Genomic DNA, 26,038 nt, shown 5'->3' with positions numbered 1-26,038 from the left:
ACATAGCTCATAATGTTCCTAAAAATGATATTCTTAAGACACAATGTAGCAATTTATCCATCACAGACAATTTAAGGGACCCAAATAATATTATAAATGCAACATTAATTTAATGCTTAATTTTCAGAGAGAGGCAGGTCAACATGAAGCTTGTGTTTGCTTGAGAATTATTGTTGAATCATTGTGTTAAAGATCAGTTTAAGGAAACAATCCTACACATGGGTGGAGTTGCCACCTTCATATTTATCTTAAAAGGGATGTACTTATTAGAGTGGAAAAATAAACTATTGTATGCAGGTTTCACTTGGGTTTTTACAGAAAATCCCACTGATGGCCACATGATTACAGCGCATCTGATAGTGGTTTCTTTGCATATTTATAAGATATTTAGATAATGCACTTTCTGAAGGGCATGTCTATGAAAGATTCAGTTTTGTGTCAAATATCTTCCCCAGATTAGAGTGTGTCACTTTCTTTCTTTCTTTATTTTGTAATACTGGGAATTGAATCCAGGGGTGCTCTACTTCTGAGATACATCCCTGGTCTTTAAAATATATTTTTTTATATTACTATTTTTACACAGGGTCTAGTTCTGTTGCCGAGGCAGCCTCAAACTTGTGATCCTCCTGCCTCATCTTCCCAAGTAGCTGGAATTATAGGTGTGCCACTGCACCCAACTCATTTCACTTTCTTTATAATGCTTATAGCTAACAGTTTATTAAATGTAATAGATGGGAATGTAAATTAGATCAGCCATGGTGGAAAACAGTGTGGAAGTTCCTTAAAAAAATAAAACCATAATATTTCCAACAATCACACTACTGAATTTTTGTACAAAAAAATGAAATTGGTATATTGAAGAAACAGCTATACTCCCATATTTATTGCAACACTCTTCACGGTATATAGAATTAACCCCAGTATCCACTGATAGATTAAAAGATAAGAAATGTGGCACGTATACAACGAAATATTATTTGACTGTTAAAATAAGAAAATTCTGTCATTTGTGATGACTTGGATGTACCTGGAGGACATTATGCTACATGAAAGAGGCCAGGCCCAGAAAAATACACTGTATGATCTCCATTTTACATGGAATCTAAAAAAGTTGCATTTATAGAAGTAGAAAGTAGAATCGTATTTGTCAGAGGCTATGTGAGTCAACTTGATTTTGGTAATTATTTCACATTGTGTGTGTTATGGTTGGGATATGAGGTATCCCCCCAAAGCTCCTGTTAATACAAGAATATCCAAAGGTTGAATAATTGTATGATGAAAGCTGAAACCTGATCAGTCCATCCAAGTTTGGGTAGACTGACTGGTTGTTAACCATAGGCAGGTGGGGCATGGCTGGAGGAGGTGAATCACTGGGGTCATGCCTTGGAAGGGTAGTTCTTCCTGTGGCCCCTCCCCATTTCTGTTACCTGGCTGCTACGAGATGAGAAATTTTTGTCTGCTGGCTCTTCTGCCATGATGTGCTGCCTTGCCTTAGGTCCTTGAACAATGGAGTTGGCCATCTGTGGACTGATACCTGTGAAACCGTAAGCCTTAGAGAAGCTTTCCCTCCTCTAAGTTGTTCTTGTCAGGTAATTTGGTCCTAGTGATGCAAAGGCTGACCGAAACAGAAATGGGTACCGAGAAGTGAGGTCATTGCTATGGCTCATCTGAGCGTGTGGTTCAGAATCTTTTGTAAAGGGGTTGCATGAGAAATTTGGATAATTTTAGTGTTGTAGACTGGAGGAGCTTTAGAATTTTGGAAGGACAGCTTAATGGGAAATTCTGGTGGGTTCTCAGAAGACCGGAATGCCAAAAGGAATGTGGACTGTGCTTATGAGGTTTCAGAGGGGAATGAGGACTCACACTATTGAGAATTGGAATAGAGACTACTCATGTTACATTCTGGCAAAGAACTTGGCTGCATTTTGTCCACGTCTTGAGACTTTGTGTGAAGCTGAACTTAAAGGTGGTGGACTCATTAGTCTAGTGAAAGAAGGTTCAATGTAGCACAGCATTCAATCAGTGGCATGGATATTGCTGGCCGACTTTAGTCAGGTTTCCCGTGAGATTATGGAGCAGAAAGCAGAGCTAAAGAATTTAAAAAAACTTGTAGTGTGATTAGAAAAGGATGTAAAACTGGGGCCACGGAAGCTTATTGAAGAGATTACAGCCCCTAAATATATGCTAAGAACTTTCCACAGACACAATAAAAAAAATGGCTTGAAGACATCTTAGAAATTTGTAAACCAAGCCCCCTGCAGGCTCAAGGGATATTCCTTTGAGAAGAGATCCTGGGGATATGCCCAAGGGGCCTAGGAAGGTGTTTCACCACTCTAAGATATGTACTCACAGGTCAGTGTAGCCCAAATCCCAGGGAGCTCAGCTACAGTGCAAACTGATAGCTGTCCTTGGTGGCATCCACATGGTGCTTCTTCTGCAGGAATGCAGGATACTTGATGTAAGGATCGTGGAGGTTTCCACCAAGATTTCAAAGGCAGTTCTGGGAGGTCAGGAAATCTGTACCACCATCAGAGTCCCTGCAGGCTGCCCCTGTGAGGGCAATGCATGAAACTGTGAAGGACATGCTAACATTTGAATGGAGACCACAGAAATTAAGAGATGACATTTACTGTTGGCTGGGAAAGCTGTTGGCTTCAGAAAAAGCCAGGGTAAAAGAGTCCATGTGTGCTGCAACCAGCAAGGTCAAAGGGGTGGGGATTCCCAATTCTTTTGGAATGCATAGTGTGTCCTAGATGCTGTATGCAAAATTATAGGACCTGTTTGCCCAGCCCGGTTTCAGTCTTGTTTTGGCCTCATCTCTTCTTTCTATGTCCCTATTTCTCTTTTGTAGACTGAAAATGTTTACTCGGAGCCACTGTATCTTGGTTATATATAACTTGCTTTTGAATTTTTATAGGGACTCACAACCAAAAGTTTGCCTTGAGTCTTAGAGATGACTTTGGACTTGGACTTTTGGGCAATGCTAAACTGTTAAGACTGGATTTTGCACTGTGAGATAAACATGAGTTTTTTGGGGGCCAGCGGCAGAATATTATGGTTTGGATATGAGTTGTCCCCCAAAAGTTACTGTTAATATAGGAATATTCAGAGGTAAAATGTTAGGTTATGAGAACTGAAACGTAATCAGTCCATCTTAGTTTGGATGGGCTGATTGGGTGGTAACTGTAGGCAGGTGGGGCATGGGTGGAGGAGGTAAATCACTGGAGGTGTGTCCTGGAAGATTTGTCCTGCAGTCCCCCTCCCACTTTCTGTATCCTGACTCTGTCCTGAGATGAGCAACTTTCTTTTGCTGGGCCCTTTCCCCATTATGTGCTGCCTCACCTTGGGCCCAGAGCATGGAAGTTGGCCGTCTATGGATTGAAGTTTCTGAAACCATGAGCCTCAAATAAACTTGTCCTCCTCCAAATTGTTCTTGTCAGATATTTGTTCACAGTGCTGACTGAAAACAGACTGAAACAGTGCCCATATATCAAAAGATCACATTGTATACTGTCATTGTGTGCAAGTTTTAATTGCCAATTATACTGCAATAAAGAAAAATAAATAAATATATAAATTTAATGGGGTTGAATTTAACATTCCCCTTTGCTATTTTATTCATAGTTTAATAAATTTGTCCATCCCATAATTTTATAAAAATATTACTATATATGAGTCCAACATTTTTATAGTTTTGTATTTCATATTCATGTCATTGATCCATACGCGTCACTTCTGTGTAAGGTGTGGAGATTCTATATCTCTATTTTCCAAAGTGATTGTCTCAGCACTGTTTATGGAATAGTAATTATTTTCTTCACTGATTTGCAATATTTATCTATAATTAAATAGATTTCTACATGTGCCTGCCCTATTCTTAAGCTCTTTATTTTTAGAAATTATTTTATTTATTTTTTTTTAAAGAGAGAGAGAGAATTTTTTAATACTTGTTTTTCAGTTTTTGGTGGACACAACATCTTTATTTTATGTTGTGCTGAGGATCGAACCCAGGGCCTTGCACATACTAGGCAAGCGTGTTACCACTTGATCCACATCTTCAGCTCTAGAAATTATTTTATTTTTGATTAAAATATATATGAGTTGTCTGTATTAATGGAATTCAATGTGATTTTTCAACACACATATCCGGCATACACTTACCAGACCCAACTTCCCTTTATCTGTCCCTTTTCCCCTTCTTAACCTCTGGTAATCCCTTTTCTACTTTCATGTTGACTTTGTTTATTTTTCACATATGAGAAAGAACAATCTGTACTTGTCTATTGGAAACTGGCTTTTTTTTTTCACTTTTGTTTTCCAGTTCCATCCTTTTGTTGCAAATGACAGAATTTTATTCTTTGTTATGACCAAATAATATTCCATTACATATCTGTATCACATTTTTTTTATTCATCCATCTGTTGTTGGGTCCTTTGTGTTTGATTGATCTATTTTTATATCTACATCAATATAAAAGATATAATATTTTAATTATATAAGTTTTATAATAAGACTTGATATTATTTAATGCAATATTTCTCACATTGTCTTTTTTTCAGAGAAAGAATCTTGGCTCTTATTGGATTATCACCATTCTATGTATGTTTTAGAGACATCATTTTATAATTCGTAATACAAAACAAAACAATAAAAACATAAAATCAGAATTTTGACTGAAAGTACATTGAATCTATAGAACATTTTAGTAGACGTGATAACTTTATGATCCTAGTTTTTGCAATATACAAACATTTGTCTCTCTTTGATTTTAAGTATTAATGTAATATTTTTCAATAAAGTGGCATAATTTCATTAATAAAATTTTATATTTTGTTAAATTTATTCCTGAGGAATTCATATTTTATTGACTTTTTAATAAAAAGCAAAATAAGGATTATTCAGAAAAATATGCAGAAAATCCTAAAGAATACACAGGTATGATAATCGTGAAAAGATTTTGAAAAGTTGGTTAATACAAAACCAGTAATGAAAGATTATATCACATAATTAATAACATAGCAGTTATATTTATGAAATTATTTATTGAATGTTGACATAATTTTAGGTTGTATGTTTTGACCTGTCATTAAGGACATTTTCCGTGTTTGCAGTTTGGTTATTACATTTTAGATAATTTTATAATAAACTTTATTACATATGTATCTTGTGCACACATATATTATTTCTATTGAACAAACATACTCAGAAGCAGAATTTCTGGAACATGGGCTATGTTTATTTTCACTCTAGTAAAGATGCTAACGTGCTTTAGAAATCATCCTCCTTATTACATTTTCCCCAGGAAATGAAACAAGAAAGCATTTATTTACTTGCTACATTCTATTTCTTGTATCTGATTGGTCCAAGTTTAATTTAAAGACTTTTACCACAAGCTTTTGTACTCAGGTCCTGTGTGCAGCTACTGGGGAATCTAGATTCTACCTCTGTGATATGGCATTTCCTTTGAATGCAGAAGCAGTAGGTGGATCCAGAAGTTCCAAGGATCCAGAAAGGCCAGACCTTGACTACAACAGTGGAGTTAATGAATGTCTTACTGAAGCTGCCCTTTACCATATGAGAAGAAAAACGATAGTTTGCATAGGAAATCAAGCCACTCTGGAGTCAGCCAGGATTCTTCACTGAGCCAGTGGCTTAGGTGATGGGCAGATGGAGCCATGAGTGTGGGATGTGTATAATCAGGACTCTGCAAACCTTTTATGCCCTCATCCACAGCTGCCCTTCAGAGCAGTAATGTGATGCAGGCACTGAGCCATGTAAAGAAAGGGAAGGAGGATCATCACAGGGGTCCGGTATCTGTGGTTTGACTAAGTCATTGGTTGACATGAGAGGGAATCCTCTCAAAACACAGGATTTCAAAATTATTGCTTTTTATTTGTTTCCATGTCTGCATGGTTCTTTTCTGATCCCCCAGTGACTATTTCATTTTCTAGGTATGATGGAGCCTGCAACTTCCTCTTTTTCTGGGTACTTCATGGCCATTCTTCTCTTACAGATGGAAATACTCACCTCAGGTAGGGAAATCTATTTATTTTTCAAGATTTCATCTCATCTATGAAGAAAAGATAATGGTAATAAATGATACTGAAGGAAATGATTGAGCTTTCTTGCTGCTAATCTGCAGATTTTACCCATCAGTTATAATTTTTTTAAGTTGTCAATGGACCTTTATATTTATTTATTTGTATGTGGTGCTGAGAATCAAATCCAGTGCTTCACACAGGCTAGGCAAGTGCTCTACCACTGAGCCACAACCCCAACCCAATCAGTTAAAATTTTGAGGATGGAAATGAGTGTGAATAATAAATGTTATTTGAATTGCTGTGTCTTTCTCAGCCGTGATTATATGCCACAGTGTTACGATGATAAGCCCAGGAGAAAAGACAGATAAACGTCTAACATCTCCCAATGGGGAGCTCAAATTCACATTGGTAAATTACAATGAATATACCTCTTTTATTTGAGGACCCACCACAATCATTTATATGACCATATGAATTAGAAGTTGATTGGATCCCCCAGAAAAAGGGTGATTATTATTTGTAATTTCATAATAAAGTTATCCCCGAAATTAATGATTTAAACCCACAGTTTTGTGGGTCAGGAATCTTGTCACTGCCCAGCTGGGTAATTTTTCTGCTACATGTGATATAAAGTGAGGTCACTTTCTGTATTCAACTGGTGGGAAGGGTGATCTGAAGGACCCAAGGTGGCTTTTCTCACATGTCTGGCATTTTGGTGGAGTAGGCTGGAAGGCTGGGATCACCTGAAATGTTCAACTAACAAATCTACATGTGGCCTTTACGCCATAGTAACCTCAGGACTGTCAGACTTTATATCTAGCTGCTCTGGGTTTTCAGAAAAATTTTTACAAAAGGATAGACTGAGAGCTGCTCATATTTTGAGATGAGATCAGAAACTACTGCAGTCTCTATTCTACTATATTCTATGAGGTATATAAATTACAGAACACACAGCTCCAAGAGGAAGGAACAGGGGCACTTTGTCTTCAAGGAAGGAGCAACAAAATTTGTGGCTCCCTTCAATCCAAAACTGATACAGGAAAAAGTAGCCAGTGTATTTTAAAAGTAAAAGTTGCTAAGTTATACTCTATGTATATATGATATATCAAAATACATTCTACTGTCATGTTTAACTAAAAAAGAACAAATTAAAAAAAAAAAAAAGTAAAGGTTGCTGTTCAACAGCTGAGGTCCACATCCCGCTTCCTGCCAGTGGGAGCATCTTTTATTCATTTTTTAAAAATTTATAAAATGCCTCATATGTTTAGATAATGTTTTATGCACCAAGAAAATACAAAGAAATAAAATGGAGTGTTATGTGTCATGACTGATGGATTAATGGACTATGAGAAAAAAATAAGAAAAGGAATTAAAAAGAGAACATCGGGGAGTGACATGTGCTATAAAGACGGGCAGTGGGCTGGGATGTGACTCAGCGGTAGAGTGCTTACCCATTTATTTACAAGGCCCTGGGGTCAATCCCCACTGTTGAAAAAGAAAATGTGTCTGTCATTGAGTGGGTGGTCATGAGACCGTCCTCTAAGGAGCTATCGCTGAAGCCGGGACCTGAGAGATGAGAAGGAGGCAGCTATGGGAGACCCCAAGGGAAGACCAGGGCAGTCAGAGTGGAGATGCAGAAGTGAAGGGGATGAGGTGGTGCATTCTGCTGCGGCTTTCAGACTAAATGCGTGGCGTTCCACTTCCTCCACAGAGCAGTTCACTGTGCGCAGCTCCGCGAGCCACAGGGTGGTCATGGTGGGCGCACAGACAGAGTTCAGCTGCCAGCTGTGGCCACCCCAGAATGCACGGCACATGGAGGTGGGCTGGTTTCGGAATCAGTCCTCTCCGCTGGTTTACCTGCCTGCGAATGAGGAAGAGCGCTCTGGAGAAAGCACGCAGAACTCTGCGAATCCCACGTTATTCCTGAAGGACTCCCTAGAAGAGGGCAAAATATCCCTTAGAATCTACAATATCAGTATTTTTGATGGAGGGCTGTACCACTGTTTCTTTAGGGATGGTGACACCTATGAAGAGGCCACTGTGGATTTGAGGGTGGCAGGTAAGACTAGAGAAACCTCATCTCCAGGTTTCCTTGCTAATGCCATTCTGGGTCCACAACCCCAAATTCATGCATGGGAGATCCTGAGAAAATGATCTTGGGGCATTTAAAAATATTTATGACAATAATATAGCCGAATAGTAGAATTTATAGAAAAGTTATGGTGAATAATAGAATAACTGAGATACCATCAATTATATTATACATATAATATATTACATTATATTTTTATATTATGTTTTCCTTCTGATCAAGTTAAAGTCACTGTTGTATTCTTCAATAGTGCCATTCACTTTCTTCCGTTTCAAGAATAACCATTAAACTCACATTATGTATCTTTTCATCTGGTTTATGTATAGGCATCAATAAAAATAGATGTTATTATTTTTTTTGTGTTTAAAAATCTTATACAACAGTGTCATTATAAATATTCTAACTAATCTAATTGTACTTAGTGTGTTATTATTGATATCAGTCCAAGTTTATCCAAGTAGATGCAGCTTACTCTTTATCTGCAGTATTGTATTTCACTAGGTAAGTATCTAACCGTGGACTTCTGTATACCAACATTTGTGGACATATGCATGCAGAGAAGTTTCTTTCCTATGCTATGCTGTTATGTTGGGTGTGAGAGTTCCTTTAGAATATAGAACTAGGAGTTAAGTTGCTAGGTTTTTGTGCATAATTTTCTTCAAATTAGTTTCACAAATTGCTCATTGAAATAATTAGGTCCATTTGTACGGGACTCAAGTCATGAAAACACTATATCATTATGGATACTTGTATTATGCTTTTAATTTTGCAAGTTTGATTTTAGCTTTGACTTTTCTCATTAGAAAACTTTTGCTTATTTCTTTCTTATTTGCTGGAGACTAGATTTTGTCTGTTTCTTGCTTATTATCTTTATCAATACTACTATTGAGTTCTTTGATTTTTTTTCTTGATTTATGGGAATTAATTTTAATCTAGATATCAAATTTCTGTTTTTTACATGATGCAATAATTTTTAGTGTATTGATATGTTTTACAGACATTTTTATGGTGAAAGATATAATCTGATAAAATCAAATTTACAGTTTATCAATGATGGTTTGTAATTTGTGTCCTGGAGCCAGCCACACTGGGGAGCTTTAGTTACTTTATGGCTTCCAATTCGTGGTAATGTCAGTCCCAGTTCTGTTCCTTCCGAACATTCCAGTGGCAGTGAAGTGATATGTCTCCAAGGTTTTCTTTGTATTTGCTGATGCTTCGTGATGTTGAGCGTATCTGAAGACACTTGTCGTTCATCTGGATAGCTTTTAAAATCAAATGCCTCATATAATCTTTTGTCTACTGTAAAAATTAAGTTTGTCTGTCTTATTGATTAATGACATGTTTCATATATTTTGGACACAGTTCCTTTCTCAGATGTATTAGAAATGTCATCTTCTAATGGTCGCTTTCTTTTTAACTGCTTGTATATTGTCTTTGGATAAACAGAAATTTAATAAATTTTGTAAAGTCTAATTTACCAGTCTTTTTTTCCTATTGTTCATATGGTTTGTGTCCTGCTAGCTTAGATTTGGGTTGGAGAATCATCCTTTCCCTACTTGTGGCTACTTTCATGAAACTTATGGCATACCTAAGAAGGCCCATTGACTTCTCAGTTCTTGAGTCCACACTGCTAATTGTAGTATCACTTCTCTCTCTTCTCCCCAGCTATAGGCACAGACATACAGATTAGTGTTCAGGTTTCTGACACAGAGGGGCTGCTGGTGGAATGTGACTCAGGAGGGTGGTTCCCACAAGCTGAGATGACGTGGAGAGACAGCAGTGGAAATACAATTCCACACTCATCAAAATATTACTCTCAGGATGGAACTGGATTATTACACCTGAAGATGAGTGTTCTTCTCAAAAACAGCACCCATGGTCCCGTCACTTGCTGCTTTTACAACCCAGCCACTGGCCAGGAGAAAAGAGCAGGTATTGTCATATCAGGTGAGTGCTTGTGGTGGGGTTTATAAAGGAAGAGCTGTTTTAATCAATGTGTCAAAATAAGAAGGAAATTGAGTGAAATAATAAATGTTAAATTGCTTGATAAACTATGAGCTTCTGCAGACCTGTACTATTTAAATCATATTAAATTGCTAGGAACAAGTAAAATACCAGACACTGAAGGGAATACTAATAAAAGTACAAGGTATTGACATGATTAGAGAAAGAGCTCTTATTTTTTTGTGGCATGTTAAGGATTGAACAGTTCTATGACCATTGATATTTCTAATTTGGAAAAAAAATAACATGTGTGGTATTTTGAGCTTGAAATTAAACATTGTGAGTGAAATGGTTTTATAAGATATAAATCAGTATGCTTAAGTAAGACTAAGTTAAAAAGTATACATGGCACAAGTTGACTTCATTGCTACCTTATGAAGAAGCAGGCGGGTAGAGAAGTCAGTTACTATAGATCCATTAAGCAAGTGACAAACCCAGGATTAGATCCCAGATTCTCATCCATGATTCAAGGCTTTTTTTTCTGGGAAGCGATGGGGGTGATGAGTCAGGTTAGAAACAAGCATCATAAAATTGTGCCCTTTGTGCTTCAGTGACTAGGTGCAGTAGCTAGGGGACCTAAGGTGGATGGAAAGGATAAGATGTAGAAGGAAGGAAAGGGCCCAGCAGCTCAACTGCTATACAAGAGGACTCACCAGTTCAGACAATGGACTGTCAGATAGCTCACAGTGAATGCGGCTCTACTCCTTGAAGCAATTCCCAAACTCATTATTGCTGAACCATCCTAGGGGCTTCATTCCTCATTTGTGTGGTTAAATCGGCGTTCATTGTTATAACCTTATTCTAATTCTTGGGAGTGAGAAAACAGTACACAAATTTCTTTTTATATCTAGAGGTTGCATATATCACCCTATTTCTCTTCTAATGGCCCAAATTAATTTCTATGGCCAACTTTGAGGTAGGCTGTTGTATATATTCTTTCACTTAGTGACCATATGCCTAATAAATATTTCTGAGTATGGGTCATGAACCCCTTAAAAAACCTAGAAAACCTGTTTATTAAGCACAGATAGGTTTATAAGAAATAATGCTATAAATCCCCTCTCCTAATATCCTCAAATGGGGATATTAGGAGAGGGGATTTATAGAATTTTAGAGTTCCTTCTAGATAGTTTAAAGATAGGTCTTGCAAGGTGGGAAAGTGATTAGATAGCTTTGGACTGGTGAGCACAGATAAAAGTCCTAAAGTGTCTTGATGAGCCAGTTGTTAATCTTGTTGAGGAGGCTACTCGGGTTGATTCACAATGTTACCTCCCAGGAACAAGTGTTTCCTGAAGCCAGTAGCCAAGTTATAATTGCTCATTTTCAGTTGTTTAACATAAAGATAGGAAAGTAGGACTAATACCCAAACTGCTTACAACAAGAACAAGAAATTATTAGGTCTCAGTATTGCTTGACTCAGATACAAGGATTGTTTTCGTTTCATTTCTTAAGGGATACTATTACCAAAAAGGAAAATGGGGACTGTTCCTTGAGAAAGACACCATCAGTGTCTACCAGGGGGTCCTGGGAGATGAGCTCAGATCAATTTTAGCTCTATTGTTAGAATGCCACAAAGAGAAGGTAACGGTTAACTAGATCCAGTTTATAAAGGCTCAATATCAGGGAATTATGAAATTATCCTTTTCCCTCTCAGTCAAGGAGGAACAATGAAGAAGATGATGAAACAAATCTTCTAAGCCCTTTATCCTTTTCATTAAAACCCCACTATAGATGGGGTTTCGTGAGGGATAATTTGTGATCCAAAATGTTCTCCTTAATTAACTCATGATTTCAATATCCTGCTCTACTTCATTGGGACTTTACTTCTGTTTTCCTTTCCTATTTCTATTCGGAGTCACTTAAGCTTCTGAAACTGGACAAGAACAATCAATGTTGTTGAAGCTAAAATGTGAAGGTAGAGTCTGAACTCCATGATGATTGATTTTTCAAAATTTGAATCAAAGCCTTTCATAAAATGAAAAAGCAAGTTCAGTCATGGTGATAGATAAGTTAAGGGAGACTCTTTTTTTTTTTAAAAATATCATTCTTTAGTTGTACACAATACCTTTATTTTATTTATTTTTATGTAGTACTGAGGATTGAACCCAGGGCCTCACATGTGCTCTATCACTGAGCCACAGCCCCGGCCCTTAAGGGAGACTCTTGACAATGAAGCTGTGTTTTACTTGTTTTTTTTTTTCCCCCTGGTTGTTTCTAGAATCCATGTAATCCTCAAGTTCCTATAGTTTGGTGCTATTTTATTAAGTTATTCTGGTATGCCTCAAACGATTTATTAATTTAAATATACTGCAATAGTTATTTTGAGTTTTGTATCTGAAAACATCTACCATACAGAGGTATTAATTGTATGATTCTGTGGTTGGTTGGTTGGTTCATTTGCTTTCAATCTTTCCTTCTTCATTCCTTGGGAAAATGTCTCTTTTAATAACATTTTATATATAAGTCTCTTTAAATTCCTCTAGTGATTGGTATATAAGAATGAGCCAAATGCTAACTCTTTGCTCTCCCTATTTTCTGGACTTTGAGGAATTTGAGTAGTTACTTGCAATGTCACCACTAAGCAATTCACTCTTACTGATTTTTTCCAATGTTTTGAGTACAATATTAGGCATCCTCGTCTTGGGAGAATTTTTCTATCATATTGGTCCTACAGGAAGTACCTAAAAGGAATTTAATACTGAATGTCAGAAGACTTTCTCAATTTTAATTCTTTATTATTTTAGAGCTCTTATATTTTTATGAAACTTCTTTGAGTTTTACCAGTGACACTTCTGATCCAGTTCTATAGGCAATGACTTCCTCAGATCCCAGAATCCTGTTCTAGAATTTCCTCCATCTCACAGATTACCCACTAGAATATAAGAACCAAAACAGTAAGTTATTCCTCTATCCAATCCTGTTTCATCCTTGGCCCAATAACTGCCAAGTCCTGTTCTTTCCCCAGGTCCAGCTTCATTGGCCAATAGCCCTCACCTAAACCCAGAGTACATAATATCGAGGGTAATAGGGACCTTACGTGCAGGTGGATCCTGCTTCCATGTACAATGGAGTCTTATGATCCTGCTGTTTTACTTACCAGGTACTTCTGCTCTCTCTTTCAGATATCCTATTGAAATCAAAGTGTATGTTTTGGTCAGCTACAATTGCTCTGATGTATGCGATCATTATGATCCCTGTGTTGGCTCTTCAGTGTTGCAGAAAAAGAGGTATTTAATTTAGGAAGGATAAAGAATTAAAGAGCTCTCATCTCTTCTTTACTTGATACCAAGTGTTTGGAGGTGGTGATACAAAACTGTGTGAATCTGCATCTTACTGCATGCCACTACTGTGTTTGCCAAAGGGGGCCTCCTTGTCTTGAGCCAGGTCTCAGACTAAGCTGCTGCCCTTCCTCCTCACATTGCTCTTCAGGGTCAAGACACTGCCACTGCTATTGCAGCTGTGACCACCAAGATCTCCTGGTCCCTTCAGAGGTCATTGCTAATTTCCTCCCACTTTCTGGACCGTTTCCTGGAATATGAAAAATAATAATAGATCTGTTCTCTTCCTTAGGCACCCATATATTTTTAGACTTTTGCTCAAAGAAAAAGAAAAATGTAAGAACCAATTAACCCAATTCTTGGTCCTTCTGTGTCTCTTTTCCATTCCTCTTTTGTTCTTCTTGTGAAATTAACCTCAATATACACTCTTTTTCCCCCTCATTAGGGGCTATAAAATGCCACCTTAATTTCAGGGAGCTGAGAGAAAGCATGAAATACAGTTGTGAATGGTCTCAAATAGTACTGGACATTAGATCTTTAGACAATGCAAGATGAGTAACAGAAGTGACAGGTGATAACACGCAAATTCCATCACCTGTCACTGAGAGAAAGGTGTTCTAGGCTATTCTGGATGGAGGATGTGATGGACAGAAAACCTCTGGGAGGTGAACCAATCTGTAGTGAGGTATGCACAAGTCAAAGGGTAAGGTGCATTTTGAGAGTTACTGAGCGAGACTTACCTTGATTCAGGAAACGGGGCTAAAAAAAGAATAGAGAGTGCATCTTGGCTAGTCCTCTATCCAATTCATAAAGACCTCCACAAAATTAAATGAGTATTTATCATGTGCCAGAAGATGTAATCAACAATTTATCATCCATATCTTAACTGATTTATTAAGATAAATTTATCCCTATAAAAGCAGGTCCCATTTATTATCATCATCTTCAGATGAAGACATTAAATAATAATCAGAGTTATTAGGAAAATTGTTCAAACTGAAGCAACCTATAAATGTGGATTGAAACCTAGATGTTTCAAAGGTCAATACTTTGCTCTGCCAAGTAGGGTAGCACATGCCTCTAAATCCAAGGGCTGGAGAGGCTGAGGTAGGAGGATTACAAGTTCAAAGCCAGCCTCAGCAAATTAGCCAGGTGAGACCCTGTCTTAAAATAAAAACTTAAAAAAAATGACCTGGGGATGTGGCTCAGAGTAAAAGTGCCCGGGGCTTCAATTCCTTGTACCAAAATAAACAAACACTTTGCTTTTGTAATGGCAAAAGGATGCTTTTCTCATCAGAAGATATGCGCAAGACCTACTTTGCATACTTACAGTGATGGAGAAGTCACTAACTCATTAGAACTTGACTTATTTTTAAATGTCATTCAACAAATGTGTATTGAACATCTCTTAGATACTAGGCACATCTAATCTCAGTGCCTAGTTTCTAAGATATATTAACAATAAAGCAAAGAGGGAAAAGATAAAAGTCTTTGCCCTCCTAGAGCTTACTTCTAGAATAATGTGAAAAAAGTTCTTTCTTTTAGAACTTTCCTGGCAGTCATTGCTGGTATCTGTGATAAACAAAATAAACAAACCAAAAAAGAAAACCCTGAAGAAACTGACATCTCCTAGAAAAAAAAATCACATAGAAAACTATGAACTAAGTTAAAACAAACAAACAAAAAGAACCTATAGTCTTTTCTAGGTTTTTTTTTTTTTCATTTCAAGTATTCATTGTTCCTTGCAATATCTCAGAATAATTGATCAATCTTGCCATTTTACTTTAGGTTCAGTAAATGAATAGTTTTTAAAAAACATCTAGCTTTATGTAGTAAAAATAAGGAGAGTTGTCCAACCTTGAAATGATCTTTTTCATACTGTAGTATGAATGTAGGTATTCAAGTAAAGATGGAATGGCTAAATACCAGGGGTGCTGTAGAGAAGATTCTGGCACTACACCTTGCCATTACAACTGTGAAATTCTTGAGTTCCAAGGCTCTTTTCTCCTCTTTTAGCTAACTCCAGGTTTCCCAAAATTGCCTTCGCAAAACATTAAGCATTCAGACATGTTACTGTGAACCAGAGTCCCACACTCTCTAGGTCTTATTTCCAGGTTGATCACATGCTGTACTGTGTAGAACGGTAGGAAGAAACTCTTCTTCCTTACCCTGGTCTATCCTCAGCCCAGCTGACCGTCAGTCTTGGCCTCATCCCTAGTGCTGGGATATATCCTCACACATAGTCCTGCCTATCAGACCTGAGCCCTGACATAGGTTTAGTAGACCTCAATGAATAAAGCCTCAGGACATTTAAGTTTCTTGAATCCTGCGTATATGTGGCTATTTCAGTGCATTCCCCACGTCCAAGTTACCTAATTCTCCATCTCCTCCACTCTTTTTCAGTTCTACAGAATAGAAGAACTTGCTTTCAAGTTGTGCTTCAGGGTCTTCCTTTAGTGTTACACGTGGCCTTCTTACCTCTCTACTTCAGGTTCAGGAGCAGAGGTAAGTGGGACTGGAAAAATGAGATTTTTTTAGTTGATGTCCTTCCTGTCTGATACCTTTTTACATGTACGTTTTAGATAAAGTTGAGTGGCCTTTGTAGCAGTAACAGGATAAGGAGTCTGGATTTAGATGATGTCTTGAGGTTTCAGTTGCTGCCCACTCAGCTGTGTAAGGACCAGAGTTTTTAAGCTTCTCTCCTGGATGTTTGTGTTTCCATTACTACTCAAATAGTAGCACACAAACATCAAAGGAAAGATGTATTTTGTCAGGTCTAGAAGCCATCTAATTCAGAGCCATTTACAAGACAAATTATTAATGTCACCTATGCATTGGCACCCAGCCAGTAATTTATGACTGTTTTTGGTTTAGACAGAGGTCTCCTTTGAAATATTAATTTAAAAATCCAAATGAAGAATATAACTTGATTCCTGATTCAGTTTCAAGACTATTGAAAGTTATCATTTGGTCCTCTTGACTATGTATTCAGAGGCTATTTAGAAGTGCAACTATACTATATCATATATTTTATTATGTTAGTAACTAAGAATTTAACAATACCCTTAACTTGTTTGCCTTTACTGAGAAGTGTTTACATGGGACAATGACTATTAAAGTAAACGAAAGGAGCTGTTATTATTTGCAAAAGCTTTGCCTTCATCCTTTAGACAAAACTGGACCAGATGTTAAACGGATTGCTTTTTCAAATTTAACATATATTTTTTGAGTTGCCGATAACAAACCTTATCCCATCTATTTTCACTGTAAATCATAAACCCAAACCTCAAATCTTAAATGGGCCCAAAAGACAGGTCCACCAGGATTGTCTAAAAAATAGCAAGGATGAGTAAAAATGTATAAGATATAATTCTATTTCTAACACTATGGAGAACTCCAAATCATTCTTTTTCTGACCACATGTGCTATAATATCTACATATGTATGTATGTGTGTACATTTCTATCTATTCATTTAATTTATAATCTTATATATCTGTCCAACTATCATTTTCAAGTTGTTTTGAACCATTAAGAAAATATTTTGAGTAATGGAAAAAAAGAGATATAGGTTTAGTCAGCTTGTTTGCTGCTGTGACCAAAAGATCCGACAATAACAATTAGAAGAGGAAAAATTTATTTGGGGGCTCACAGTTTCAGAGGTTCAGTCTATAGATGGCTGACTCCATTCCTTGGGGCATAAGGTAATGCAGGACATCATGTCAGAAAGGTATGGTAGAGGAAAGAGGCTTAGGACATGGTACCCTGAAGGTGGGGGAGAGTAAAGGAAAGGTGGGGGACTCCCTTTACCACATATGTGCACCAAAGACACAATCCCCAGGGACCCACCTTCTTCAGTGGCATCCTACCTGCCTATAGTTACCACCCAGCTAATCCCTATCAGGGGATTAATGCACTTATTAGGTTAAGACTCATGACCCAATCATTTCACTTCTAAACTTCCTTGCATCTTGTCACACATGAACTTTTGAGGGATACTTCATATCTAAGCCATAACATTCCACTCCCCAAAAGCTCATGCTAATCTCCCAATGCCAAATACATTTAGTCCATTTTCAAGAATACCCATAGTCTTAACAGTTTTAGCATTGCCCAGAAGTCCAAGTCCAATACCTCTTCTGAGGCTCAAGGCAAACTCTTATCTGTGAGCCTCTGTAAAAATCAAAACCGAGTTGTTACATATTCAATATCTAAAGGTACAGAGTAAACATTTTCATTCCACAAGGGAGAAATGGCATAGAAAGAAAGGATGGGACCAGAGAAAGAATGAAATTCAGTTATAGGCCCTGTAACTCTACAGCCAGCATCTGGCGCACATGGTATTGTGATGTTTTCTCCAAAGGGCTTGGGTAGCTTCACCCCTATGGCTTTGCTATTTGCAGCCTACATGGCCTCACTCTAGGCCTATCTCTGTTCAATTCCTGCAGTTTCCTTGGCAGACAGTCTGTGGTATTGGCATTTCTCAGTCTTGGGAGTCTCCTCTGCAGCTTCAGCTTCCTTCTTACATCTTCACACATCTCCTTCTTAAGGGCTGCCCATAGGGACTCCAACCCTGGGGCACTCTGCCTGGGAAGGCCTTCCTTTGGTGAAAGCCTCTATACCCCCAACCCCAGCATCCTGCATTTCTGTAGGGTTACTGCCAAGGTCTGCTACCATCTTAAACTGAAACCAAGCCTCCAGGGACACTGGCTGCAGCAGCTTCTGAGTGTCTGGGCAGCTGAGCATGGTCAAACAACTTCCTAGGTCCCCCTGTGCAAGTAGGGTGCCCCACTGGTCTCTTCTCAAAGAATTTTTACTTTTACAGCCTTCTGAGATGGGCATAGTCTTGTCAATTCCTGAGATACCCTTAAAACATCTTTCCTACTATTTCTGGAAAAGTATGTAGAGTTTCTTTAGTGACAGTAGTGTTTTTAACCACCACGCCTTCATTAGCTCTAGTTTTGCTGACAGATTTCTGGCCAAATTGCAAGTGTAAAAATGTTTTCTGCTTTCTACTCCTGATTACTACAATAAACTTGGCTAAAAGCCACCAGCAATATCTCGCAGAAAGTCTCGGGACACAGGCAAAATGTAGACAATTTCTCATCCCGAGCAAAACCTGATGGCCTCAGGTCTATATTCCAATAGAGTCCTCCTTTTCCTCTGAAACTTCTTGAACCTAGTCTTCATTGTGCATGGTTCTATCAGCATTTTGGTCTTCTGAGCTCCACCAGCCTCACACATTAAACTCTGCTTACAACAATCTAAAGCTTTCTCAGCTTGCACTGATACACTTTTTGAAATTCCTCCCACATATTCTGAAAATCTCCCAAATCTTCTGAACCACATGGTCAGGTTAGTCACAGCAATGACTCCACTTCTTGGTACCAATTTCTGTTTTAGTTAGCTCTTTTTATTAATCATATAATAATATGATTAATGCACATGAATGTATTAATCGGGTGGTAACTGCACATAAATAGGATGTGGCTAGAGGAGGTGGGTCACTGGGGCTTGCCTTTGGGGTATATAATTTGTCCTTGGTTTAGTGGAGCTCTCTCTCCGCTCCCTGGAGCTGTGACCTGAGCTGATTTCCTCTGCTACACCTTCTACCATGTTATTTTGCCTCACCTCAGCCCCAGAGCAATGGAGTTGGCCATCTAAGGACTGAAGCCTCTGAAACCATGAGCCCCAAATAAACTTGTCCATCTCAATAATGTTCTTGATAGTTCTTTTGGTCACAGTGAAAAATCTGACTGAAACCATACCAAAGAATACCAATAAAAGTACCCTTACCTTGATAATTCATAGACGTAAACCCTCCTTCAATGAGATTGAAATCATTAAATGGGTAAAACTTGGTAAAATTTAGTATTTTAAAGATAAAGCCAAAACTGATTGACTGCCCTAAAGGATATTAAGATTCAAGAAAAATTGTCAAAGACAACTTTTAGTTTTTGAGATTTTGTGTTCTTATTACAGAAGGAATATAATTAGATTTTAATTTTTCATCTTATTTGACAATTTAAATGAATTGCTTATGTTTTTGACATTAATGTTTCAATGACATTATTTTGTGTTTATTTCACATTCCTTTTCTTTATACATGCTTCCATTCTTTTTTTATGATCATTTTATTGAATATTTTTAATCATCCTGGTTTTGCTTTCATAATTTTAATCATTCTATGTCTTTTTACTTATAATGGACATAATTTAAACAATGGTGCCTATCATTTAAGCAGTTTCTTTAGAAAATCCATACAAGGAGGAAGAGGAGGAGGAGGAGGTTAACTATCATGTCCAAATTCAATTAATATCTTAAGTACTCATAAAGAATAATAAGACCTTGGACTAGTTTCATAACATTTAACCTCCATGGAGATATACATTATGGTTGTTGAGGATTTTAATTATGTATTTAAACCTAATTCATGGTTATTATAATTGCTGTTTTATATAGAATCATTTATATTTATCCATCAGTATATACTTAAAATATTTTATAACATTTATTCTTTCTGACCTGTTAGAATTTACAAATACTATCACACTATCTGGTGGCCTTTATCTCATCTTTATTGCAATAGCTATTGTATTTTAGGTTGCATTTATTTTCTTCCAGTGCATTGAACTTATTGTTTCACTATTTTGGCTTCCACTGTTCCTGTTCTATTGAGAAGTCTGATTTCAGTGTACTTGCCACTTTTGAATTCAGCCTCTATTGCTCTGGAGATTCAAAAGACTTTTTTTGTGACTTGTGAATTTGTGTGTGTGTGTGTATACTTGCATGCCTCATTGTGGGATTATTTTTATTTTTCATAGTAACTATCTGTTTGGTTCCCTGATTTCTGCATTAGTATCTTGTATAAGGGCTCAAAAATTCTTAGCCATCATTGTTTTACATATTTCCTTTGCTTTCTTTATCTAATTTTTCTTCTTTAACAACTTTTATATGACCATTGATTGGAACTTTCTATTCTATCTCATATATTTTCTTCTTTATTTTCTACTTTTTCTTTCCATATTCATGTTGTTCAACATATTGTCAAGTTTACTAACTCACTCCAAAATTGACTAATTTGTTGTAGAATTTAGACTTTGAATTCTTAATTTCAAAAATTATGTTTCAATACATAATTTATTAATGCATTTTTCCATTACTTAAATAGATCGACTTTGTTCTACTCCAATATTATGTTGCATATTACAACTTCCTCTTTCATTCAAATTGCAGTTGCAAAAAATGTTTATTTATCCAACTGCTCAGAGTCCCAATGTGTTATATCTGTAAAATTTCCAGAACTTTTTATCTTTAAAAATCCTAAATGAGGACATAAAATAAATAAGAGTATGTTCTTGGTTAGCTATGGATGAATGAATAGAAATGACGTCTCACAATTTGCATTATAGCTCAGGTCAAATTACACATATCATCTGACTTAAACTATCTACTCTTGTCTCATCATGTCATAAAGCCTAGAGTAACTGTTCTAAATTTGATCTCTTCCTCTTACTAATTAGGCTCCAACATATCTGGTTTCTTAATTTGTGCATGTTTTCCAGTCCCTATTTTCTTTTTTTAAAAAATGTACTGTTTAATTTTTTTTCTTTTTTTTTCCAGGCTTTATTTCAGATGACCTGTACTCATTGTATTGTGGATGGATATGGGATCTATGCATAATGTTGACTGTATTGATGGTGTTTTTCTCTGTGCTTATTTTCACTCTACTTAACATATCAACAGTAAGTGAGGCAGTGAGGGTGGGAACTCCACGAATGTATCTCCCATACCTCTACCTAAATCCCCTCGGTCATTAGACTTCATTCAATGAAACTTCTGTTATAGGGTCAAGTAGAATATAGAAAAAAAAATGGTGGCTTGGGTTATCCATGTTTCTCTCTACTTTCATAAGCAGACTGGGACCATTGTACAATTTCCCTGTGTTTTCTTAAGTGTTGTAGGATCCACTAAATTGCAAAGCCCTTCTTGTGAAAGAACACATAAATGTGAGACTATAAATTTTGCTACCCACATTTAAGATTAATTAACACCAGAGAAAGACAGAAAGACCCCAGCCCAGCTATATCCTGCTGGTTCAATGTTGAATGCTGCAGATCCACAGGAAGGCTCATATTGACCCTTCCATTGAACTCTTCCTTCAGCTAACCTTATGACATGGTCAGGTAGGCATGTGTACAGGGAGTGGAGGCATACTTCTGAAATCATGAGCAATTCTCACGTGAGAGTCACATATCAAACAAACAAACAAACAAAAAATAGGTGCTGTGGCATAAGAGCCAGGCAAGTCTGCCTCACTAACATACGTGTGTTTCATACCTGTCTTGTCATGGATTCACGCTAATCAATTACCCCCCTAATCAATATGTTTTTTACTTGTGTAGGACTAAAAAAAAAAAAAAAAGAGTCCCTTTAAGGATGTGAGGATTATATAATGAGAAAGAGTGAAAAACCACATCTAAATTTCTTGTTATCTGCCCTTCAAAGCCTGGAGAAGTTGGGGAAGTCATACCCAAAACTTCATAAAGCAAATCTCAATTACTGGAAATGTCCTCATTGTACTAGAAGTTTTGTATTTAATTCTAGAGACCTTTCCCCCAACATGAGTCTTTTTAAAAAATATTTATTTATTTTTAAGTTTTAGGTGGACACAATATCTTTATTTTACATTTATGTGGTGCTGAGGATGGAACCCAGTGCCTCGCATGTGCTAAGCGAGCGCTCTACCACTGAACCACAACCCCAGTCCCAACATGAGTCTTATAACAAAATTTTAGTCTCTTTTATAAGCATTTCCTCCAATCCTGGATATTGAAAGTATAAAAAGATAGAGATATTGGGCATGTTGTAGAATCTGAAAAATACTTCTCCCCTCTTCTCTTTTGGACCTTTTCCTCCTCCTCCCCCCACTCCTCCTCCTCCTTCCCCCACTCCTCCTCCTCCTCCCACTCCTCCCACTCCTCCTCCTCCCCTCTTCCCCTCCTCCTCCCCCTCCTCCTCCTCCTCCTCTTCCCCTCCTCTTCCCCCTCCTCCTCCCACTCTTCCCATTCCTCCTCCCTCCTTCTTCTCCCCTCCTCCTCCTCCTCCTCTCCCTCCTTTTCCTCCTCTTACTCCTCCCTGCCCCTCCTCCTCCTCCCTCTTCTCCCCCTTCTTTTTCTTGACATGGCCTCGCTATATTTCCTAACCTGGCCTCAAGCTCACAATCCTTCTAGTCTCAGCCTCAGAGTAGCTGGAACTTCAGACACATGCCATTATGCCAAGATAGAATCGGGATTCTTGAATCTTCCTTACCCTCTAATAATTGTACCAACAATATTTCCAGGGAAATAATGAACATAAACAATGTTAGAAAAATCATCGCTCCTTAATATTGGGAACTTTCCTCAAAACAAAGTTAGGGGTCAGTGAAGTAGAGATTAGGCGCACTACTACTTAAATCTGAGTTAGGTCTGAGACCATAAATTAAGATGGCACCAAATAACATAGATCTATTAGCCCATTGAAGGCTTGGGCCTGTTGAGTTTACTAAAAAGTCTAGTCCAAATAGGCTCAAAATCAGAAAGCAAAAGGATAAAACAGTGTTTGCCCCAAAGAGATTTATATTCAAGCTCTGCTTCTTTCCAGGGATGGCAATTCACGTAGAAGGCATGTGTACTGGGAGGGATGCCATACCATCCAGATCTTTAGCAATTTTTATGTAAGAATTTCATGCAAATAAAAGAAGAGCAGAAATTACAGTCTAAAATGCAGAGAAAAGCAGGGCTTGTGTTAATACAGGCTTGGTTTATTCCCTTTTCTTGCCATGGTTCAAGGGTTTTTCTTTCTTCCTCAAAGAAAATAAGGTACATTCTAAATTCATCTCAAATTGGAAGTGTCCAAAAGCCCCACCAGTGCTCTAAGCCTGTGGAAACGGGTGTCCCTTTCTGAAAGGGCTCCATTCTGGAGCATATGTCTTATCTCTGGTTTGTTTTTAAATCTAGTAATTGAGGAGGTTCTGGTTTTCTTTACCTGAACTGCAATTGCCAAAGGAATGAAGCACAGCTGTGATATCCGAGTTCACATTCTACTTCCAAACTAGTACCTCTAACTTCTTTCTTGACATTCCAAATATCCTCATTGAATTAATTAGTATGTGTAATTAATACAAGTTAATAAAAAACAAAAATCCTATCTGTCTTGAAGGGACTCTACTCCCTTTTCTAACTTAAATTTTATAATAGCAGCTCTCAAATTAGCAGCTTGCATGACACCTTTCTCAACTGTATGCATCTCCATCCTCTCAAAATTCCTTGAGTGACATAAATGATTTATAAAAAAAAAGATTGGTGATACTGGTTTTGCTACAGAATTTAACTGTACAAAACATACAAAGTTTTTTTTCTTTCCTCTAACTGTGTTCTGTAGATTTTGCTTTTCATCTTTGTCAGATGTTTTATGGATGCCAGTGAGCTCCAGCATCACAGATCTCTGATGTAACTCCCTCCCATAATGTAAATTTAATTAGGTTTGAATCAATATGGATGCAATAACATCTATTTCTTTTTTTTACAGATTTTTTCTAATTAGGAAATGAGTCTTTTCATCCGAAACAAAAGAGGCTGGATGACTGTAAAAGAGATGATATAAAACTTTGAAGAAGAAGCATTTTGTACCAAGAACCTATATTTTTTAGCAAAGCCAAGTAATCACCAAAGTGTGGGAGAAAAATAAAAAATTTCCTGGAGACTCAGATATTTCTAGAACATATTATATGAATGTCTTATTTACAAAATTTTGAGATTATTTATGTCAAATATAATTGCTTCATAAGAATTCAAGCTGTGTTAATACCTAATTGTAGGAAAAGTGATAAGCTAATAAACAAATGTTTCATAAAATCTAAACATTGCCCTGAAATAGTCAAAACATATCATAATCAGAAATATAAATAAAATGGAACCTCTGGTTTTCAGTCTGAGACTCAAGTTGAATGAAATTATAAAATAGAAGATATTTGTTTTTCAGGCCATAGGCTTACAACTTAAGAATAAAAGCAATTTTAATGAAAAGAGATGGAAAACAAATTCCTGGAGACTCATAGAATACACCAATATTTACATTAGTATTATACAGAAAGCATAAATACTATAGATAAAGAAGACCACTACATGTTAGCACAAGGTGTCAGTATTTGAAATTTTTAATATCTGGTTTGTATGTGGTGCTATCTTCTTGAGGTTTCAATTTTTTTGTATTCCATTATGACTGCTCATCTAATCTAGTATAAAGTAGAGGGGAAAGCAACACTTTTAAACACACTACACTTGTCTAACTCAGTGCAAAATCAATCCAAGGCAATTTGTAAATGTCTACGTGAGAGTTTAAGATAAGGACCTATTAGAAATTAATCCAGGACATCACAGAAGAAAAACTTGATGTGAAACTAACACTAGATAAGGATTTCTGAAGAAGGTAAGTTTTGAATTAGACTTTTAAGATAGTTTGTACCTCAGGCTTACAAGAGAAAAATAAACCAGGCACCTCGTGGTTCTAAAGATTAATACTTTTGCTAAGAATGGCTTGTTTTGAGTAGTCTTGTCTCTCTCCTGAGTTCTTGGTGTTTTTAAAAGCTTATGGATTAGAAGAATTAATATGGTCCAAATGTCTGTACTACTGAAAGTGATTTATAGATTAAATGCAATCCCCATTAAAATATCAATGACAACCTTTACAGAAATAGAGAAGTAATTTTAAAATTCATATGGAAGCACAAAAAAAAAATCACATAGCCAAAGCAATCTTGAGCAAAAGGAACAAAGCTGGAGACCTCACGAAACAGGATTTTAAGACATATTACTGAGTACTAGTAACCAAAACACACAACCTGGTATCAGGATAAAAACAGACACATAGATCAATGGAACAGAGTGGGTTTCTTTTACCCCACTAAGTCTTCTATCCAGAAATCTGTGCATCTGTAGTCAATTAATTATCAAAAAAGTTGTCAAAAACACATTGGAGAAAGGATAGCATCTTCAATAAATGATGCTAGGAATACTAATACTAAATATACATTATTCAGAATATTGAAACCTCACCCCTATTGCTCACCCTGTGCAAAAATAAATTCAAAGTGGATCTAATACCTAAATGTATGACTGAGTGTGGAGGCCATCCTCGCAGGTGATTTGAGTTACCTCCCTGGCTGGGTGAGAGGCGCTTAGACACAGCTGTGTCAGAGCTTTCCCCACCCTTCTCCAGGTCCGAGGGCTTGTCTGTGTAGAGGCGTGTCTGGCCACTGCCTCAAAGACCCAGTCGTCGACCCTGACCTTGGGATGCTGCCCCTCTTAACCTTCATTGGATGGGATTTTCCCCAGAAGTTTTTGTTCCCCAATAAAAGCCCACTCCCTCTCTTGCTAGTCTCTTCTGTAAACCTCGCTGCAGCATTAGGTGGCTGGAGGCGGGAGCTAGGAGAAGCCATCCTGGAGCTGGTATTAAAGGTAATTAGAGTCTTGTCTCTTTAATTTAAAACTCCCTAGCAATTACTCATGAATTGAACCTTCTTTCATGAAGCCAGCTCTGGTCGAGTGGTAGACCTGAGACTACAAAAATATTGGAAGAAAA

The 26,038-nt window shown here is 37.2% G+C and overlaps 1 protein-coding gene across 1 annotated transcript; it reads left to right on the top strand.

Moving 5' to 3' along the window:
* Positions 1 to 1,494: 1,494 nt before the first annotated feature.
* LOC107141463 (putative selection and upkeep of intraepithelial T-cells protein 1 homolog) lies at positions 1,495 to 24,019 on the top strand. The gene is made up of 9 exons (XM_015484706.2): positions 1,495 to 1,544; positions 4,560 to 4,599; positions 5,952 to 6,032; positions 7,753 to 8,100; positions 9,799 to 10,080; positions 13,260 to 13,364; positions 15,819 to 15,920; positions 21,038 to 21,159; positions 23,987 to 24,019. The coding sequence occupies exons 3-9, from the start codon at positions 5,954 to 5,956 to the stop codon at positions 23,999 to 24,001; spliced, it is 1,053 nt and encodes a 350-aa protein (XP_015340192.2). The 5' UTR covers positions 1,495 to 1,544; positions 4,560 to 4,599; positions 5,952 to 5,953; the 3' UTR covers positions 24,002 to 24,019.
* The last annotated feature ends 2,019 nt before the right edge of the window (positions 24,020 to 26,038 follow it).

Source organism: Marmota marmota, unplaced genomic scaffold (genome assembly GCF_001458135.2).
Source record: "Marmota marmota marmota unplaced genomic scaffold, marMar, whole genome shotgun sequence".
Lineage (NCBI taxonomy): Eukaryota > Metazoa > Chordata > Mammalia > Rodentia > Sciuridae > Marmota > Marmota marmota.
Note: the sequence above shows the minus strand (reverse complement) of the source record. Positions and strands in the feature narration are given on the sequence as shown.